The 6209-nt window shown below is 38.4% G+C and overlaps 1 protein-coding gene across 1 annotated transcript; it reads right to left on the bottom strand.

Moving 5' to 3' along the window:
* Nucleotides 1–1629: 1629 nt before the first annotated feature.
* Nucleotides 1630–5713, bottom strand: znhit3 (zinc finger, HIT-type containing 3). The gene is made up of 5 exons (XM_023832960.2): nt 4380–5713; nt 4154–4185; nt 2921–2989; nt 2756–2836; nt 1630–2029 (listed from the first exon to the last, which is right to left on the bottom strand). Exons 1-5 carry the CDS (start codon nt 4445–4447, stop codon nt 1860–1862), a joined length of 420 nt encoding a protein of 139 aa, XP_023688728.1. The 5' UTR covers nt 4448–5713; the 3' UTR covers nt 1630–1859.
* Nucleotides 5714–6209: the final 496 nt, after the last annotated feature.

Genomic DNA, 6209 nt, shown 5'->3' with positions numbered 1-6209 from the left:
TGAGATACTCTACCATAATAACTGTAACAGATGCTGTGATCATTCACTTCTGCTGGAATGTTGTACTTTTAAAGCTTCTAAATAATGCATCCCAAAGCAGGTCTCACAGATTCACTAAATTCCCCTAAAATTAAAAAAAATTGCCTGTTTTAAAGGTGCCATAAAATGAAAATCTGACTTCACCTCAGCCGAGCTGAACAAGGCGAGTTACATGGAACTGACATGCCATGAATCTCAAACACTGTTGTTCCCTTTTTCCAAATATAAAGCCTGCATATGTACTGTAAAAGGTGGTCAAAATGGGCTGATTCAAAAATCCTACACTTATACAACAGTCTTAACTACACCCCAAAACTTAACATTCACCAGCCCACTTTCAAGCCTATCGGATCTGCACAATGCGCAACACATTTTCTTTCTCCAGGGGCATGCATACAGTCTCCAAAAGAGCACCTGATGAAGAAAATATATATATATACTGGCAGCCATTAATGTATTACTAGCAGGCTAAGAAGGTAAGTCCTATTCAGGTTAGCAGGGGAGTAGTAAACATCATTAGTCTGTAACACTGACATTGACGAAAAGCTTCTGCACTGCCTGTAGCCTACTTTTGGTTAGCTTAATACATATCAAATCAGCACTGAAATTAAAAAAAACTTTGTCAAGTATTATGCATGCTACATAATTATATGTGCTATACTTTTACACAACGATTGACAGTGCAGTAGGTTTGCTTATGCCATCACCACACACATGCAAGTGATGCGTTGCACTACGTCACTAGGTCATAGGAATTTTTGCACATCCTGATTTTGCTAAGTTCACCGTGTCCCAGTGTCAATGCTGGCTTGAGTTTCACTTTAACCAATTACAGTCTGCATTGTATGACATTGCTACACCAATAAAAACCAGTGTTTTCTGTTAAGCAGCAAGGTGTCTGAATTTGTAAAGTACTCATTTTATTGTGTATGCCTTTTGTTAAGGGACGTGTCAGAGATACAAAACACGGGAACATGCTTCTGCAGAGGCTGTACAGAGCAATGCAAGGGCATGTTTATTTCATGAAGATGATGATGATAAAACAAGGCTTGAACTGACAACCTGCTGAGCCACACACACACCCCCCAACTCAATAGCTGGAAGCCTTGAATTTGAAAATTAAAAAAAAAATGGACCAATGTGATGCCATACAGTGAAGACTGTGATTGGTTAAAGAAGTGAAACATGCCCCTCCCTTTTTGACCCTCAGACATGTTGAACTCTGCAAAATCATAATGTCTGAAATTTTTCAGCTTCGTTATAATCTTATGGGACCAGCGCTGTAAATGCAGTGCCTCACTGTAAACCAGCCAATCAGACCAGAGCCCACCAAAAAAGGGAGAATGACCTGTTTCATTCTAGGGCTAGATAAAAGGGTTGTAACAGGCTTGTAAAACCACATTTTTTGACCAAACCAAGTTCAAATACCATCTATGTAGACACCAGAGAACAATTTAATATACGGAAAAAAATGCATTCTATGGCACCTTTAAGACTTCAATGAATGGGATCATATATCTAGTTAGTTTGCATTCCTGAAGCTTAACTAAAACAAAGACATGGAATGATCCTCAAAGTAGGACAAACATCTTTCTGCCTTTAAGATTTAATATTCAGCAGTTCGATTAAGATAACATTCAATTTGCTTTATTAAAATGGCTTTGGGAAAAGCACAGCATTTAACAAAAGGTATTCAGCTTGATTCAATAAAAGCAGCTTAAAATGATGCACTGGATATAATCTATTTACAGTTCAGAACCACAGGAAAACACTCCCACCACCAGCTAGTGACATTTGATTGGTCAGTCTCAGAAGTCCTCTTATTCCATTGGCTCAGCAATCCTCAAGCATTGATCAGCAAACTCCACAAACAGGGGCTCCTGCATTGCCACTTTCATGATGTCCGCCTTGCTCTCCGCTCCATCCACAGCGAGCAGAAGCCTCCTAAGGTGGGCATTACGGAGCAGGGCTTTGAGTTCTTCCGATTCACCTGTAAGCAAATGCAAATGCGGCGATTAAATTTAATCAAGCAAAACCAACTTATGGGGTGACTTGACACATGCATATTTAAAAACTCACTTAGCCAATTTTGCATACATTGCAAATTTAGAGAATGACTAATTTTACAAGTTCAGGAGAGGAGGATCAGAACTTCAAAGGGGCAGTTCACCCAAAAACTGAACAGGATGTGTTTTAAAGGGGCTTTAGTGCTATCTATCTATCTATCTAGGTTGTTCTTGCTGGAGGTGCCTAGTTTTTGGGATAGCGGCCGTAGAAATGGCGGGCCTCTCTGGAATATAATGGGAGTGAATGGCATTAATTCTGTGGTCAAAATAGGCAACTCCCAGCAGAATGATCTACATCAGGGATGTCAAACTCCAGTCCTGGAGAGCCGGAGCCCTGTGTAGCTTAGTTCTTTCCCTGTTCCTCCACAAATGATTCAGCTCAAGAGCTGTGTGGTAATTCAGACAAGGTGTTGAATCAGGTGTGTTAAATGAGGGGAAACCAAAAACTGTGCAGGGCTCTGGCCCCCTTGGACTGGAGTTTGACACCCCTGACCTAGATGGGTAAATATCACTAAAGCCCCCCTCTTTTTCAGTTTTGCAGTGAACTGTCCCCTTCAAGTATATAATTAATATAAATCAGGTGGACAGACATGTACCCATCTCAATCAGAATTTAACAACATTTCAAACAATTGTGACGTTAACAATTACCCAGTTTTTTTAGTCTTTCTAATGGAACTTTGTCTGACTCATCCTCTTCATCGACGAGATCTTCCACAGTCCAGTCACCATCTATAACATTATAAAACACCAGGAATTGGCTGACCGCCCGATTTCACACATTATAAATGAGAGTCCTTCTTGCAATTGACCAACCTCTACACCACGTCCCGCCAGGTTCAGGTAATGCTGCGGGCAGAGTCTCCTCCACAGGCGAACAGCCGTCTAAACAATACAGTTTAAAAGGTAGCATTGTAACGGAGAATACTTGAAACTGCCAATCAAGGCCGGGTCACCACCTTTGTAGGATGATATTTATGAATATATTCCAAACACGCATTATTCACATGATGTAATCTGCCGGCAAGTAGTTTGGATTTCATGTTAGCGCGCTACATTTTAGAAGCAGTAAAACGAGATGGCACTAAAACTAACTTCAATGTTTTGGTTTGAGTTATTCAGTTATTCTTGTGATGCCAGTGTTTGCCTAAGAATTCTAGTAGCCTAACTACTGAAAAACACGTTTGATATTTTTTTACCGACTGTAATTGTAACATGTATCTTGTGCAATGTCACGATTGTTAGGGTCTGTAGCAGCCAATAATGTAAAACTGCCGTTTTTAGTGCAATAAAACACGATAATGTAAGAATGTGATACGTTTTTGATTCAGAAATTTTACACTACGTTATTAGCAGCTATTACATTAACGGTAGGTATTACATTATTGGCTGCTGCAGGGTCTTACATGTCTAATGCACGAAGCATTAACAATAGATGTCTATCACACTTGATTAGCGAGAGAAGTTTTATTGCCCCCTTTCAGTTGGTTAACGTTTACAGGATAATTATCATTGCAAGTTTCGATGTAGGCTACTATTCACACACACAACTGGAAATCTTAAAATGCCTGGACATGCCTTATTAGATTTGTGGCCGTTACTCCTGTCTGCTACTGTACTATAATTGATGGCTCCCGCTACTTGTTGGTTGTTAGGAAAGAACTCAATATAACGAGAAGTAAAGAACTGTGAGAAATACAGTGTCAGAATTTCGACGAACTAAGTCAGAATTCTGAGATGTAAAGTCAAAACGAGTCAGAATTCTGAGACAAATATGTTTCCTCTAGATGGCGGAAATGGGCGTCCATACTTTTGAACTTTTATTAAAATAAAACCGTTTATTAAATATTCTAAAGCATTTTTTCGAAGTAAACGAGTATTTACAGTATGTGCTAATCGTGAGTTGTTTAAACTTAACTACAGAGATCTTCCATTAACGATCACAGATTCATGAAATATAAAATCCTTACATATAGTTATTCAAATGGATCTCAGATTTCACAATTCGCTATAAGAGAACAAATAATAGATGCTATGGATGCGCCATACCTTTATGTTTCTTATAACAAATCACTGAGCAGCTGGAAAAGAAGAAAGATACAATTCAGTCAAAAACAAATTCGTGGTAATTTTCAAAACTGACTGTTACAACGGGCAAATACAACAGATCCACGCTACCAGATAACTAGTCGAATGGAAAACACAATCACCAGTTTAGCTCATTTGGTTTTCCCTCCACGCAAAAACAAGAACATATATAAACAGTTATACTCACTATTTGATCTTACAAGTCGGGCATCGATATTTGGGGACCGTCTCACTGCATACGCTGCAGATTCGCATGCTTAAAGCAAGAAGCTGCAGTCAGCACCTTACACGTGAAAACGTCCACTCCGTCTCTTCCGGGAGAGGCTGAGACGCTTTACATGACGTCATTGACGCGCGACCCTCCACCGATGGTCCACATGATTTTCCAAACCACAGTAAGATAACCAAGAGCATGTACTTTCCTTCGCCGACGACTGAAATTAATATTAATTGGTGACTCCTCACCCTACACGCAGATTTCTGTGCCTGATTTTTGTAATCTATGAAGAAACGATTCGTAGTATCTCAGGCGCACAAAACGGCTCATTCTGTTAGGTAGATATGCGAAATCGGTGTTTTGTTAATATGGTTGCAAGCTGTTACTGCAAAATGAAACAGGGCGGAGCGTCAAGCCAGCCGACTGCATCTAATGGCTATGATTTATAATAACGAGGATACTGATCGTAAGTACATTGTCATAATGCATAGTCCGTTACAGATTGGGACAAACGGTGTTTGTGGTTGTCATGTCTAAGCCAATCACAAACTAAGTAGTTAAAACACATACATAAAAACTTTCTGCCTATCAGCATGTAAAGAAAGAAATGTTCTTACAGCTAGTGTTTATTTGGAATAACTCATCTCTAATACCTATAGTTTACATTAAATGACATAAAACCCGTCGGACGGACTAATAACCAAAAATGTGTACATTTATATTTTAATCATGACCATATATTTCTCCAAAGATCCCAATGAAGAAATAGGAATTTTCACACAAAACAAATTATTTCAAATAATTTAGTTGTTCCTTCTGATTTCCATGTTCATTTACCAATACGAAAATATAAAATAAGTCTCTAGTAAAAAAAAAAAATGTTTTAATTGTTCGGTGTGTATAAGGAATTATAAACTATTGGCCATTCTACATAGTCCATATAGATTTAAATAATATTCATCTATAGTTTTTTTAAGGTTAAAAGTGAGATAAAATGTGTATGGTGGAAAATTTAAAATAGAAAATACGATCATTTATATTCAGTTGCTTTATTATAAATGATACCAGTCAACTTTCCACGTGAACTAAAGATAAAGGTTGAACTGATTCATATTTGTAACCAGCTGACGTGACAGACGTCATCTGCTATATACAGCCGGTAGTTTGATAGGGAACATAAAATTATGGTAGGATCCATGTTGATGCCAGCACATCACGTTCACTTCTTTCCAATCTTGAGTACGGATCGTCTTTGAAGAGCCAGGCACGGTTCTGTCCAAGATTCAGGAACGCAAACAGTAGAACTATAAAAAGAAAATCCAGCGGTTGCAGTTGTTAAATGCAGTAAATAAATATTTATTGTATATAAAACCGTGAGTCGTCGAGGTTTACTTGTAACATTATATTTTATTGAGAGGTGATCCATTTACACATCCTGATATTGAATCAATTAGGCATTTCTGTATTCTCGTGCTTGAATGCATTCATTATTTAAGGCACACGCGTTTAGATGTAATTCTACAGAAATCTGAAAATATTCTTGACCGTTTTGTCATCGTATTTTGTTCTCTGTTCCGATAAAGGCAAAACATAACGTAATACAGGGCCTCCATGTTGGAAACTGGGTGGGTAGTACGACGTTACAGTTCCTGGCTAGAACGATGTAATAGTCTAGTACACGAAGGCGCCAGTCCAATTTCTAAGTATCATATATAGCGCTTTACGACACACAACGAAAAGCACACCATATGTTCTTAAAAAGAAAAAACACCATAATGCATACTTTGGTCATCTTAACAG

This window comes from Paramormyrops kingsleyae, chromosome 6, assembly GCF_048594095.1.
Source record: "Paramormyrops kingsleyae isolate MSU_618 chromosome 6, PKINGS_0.4, whole genome shotgun sequence".
NCBI classification, from domain to species: Eukaryota; Metazoa; Chordata; class Actinopteri; order Osteoglossiformes; family Mormyridae; genus Paramormyrops; species Paramormyrops kingsleyae.
This window is presented reverse-complemented; position numbering and strand designations above follow the sequence as displayed.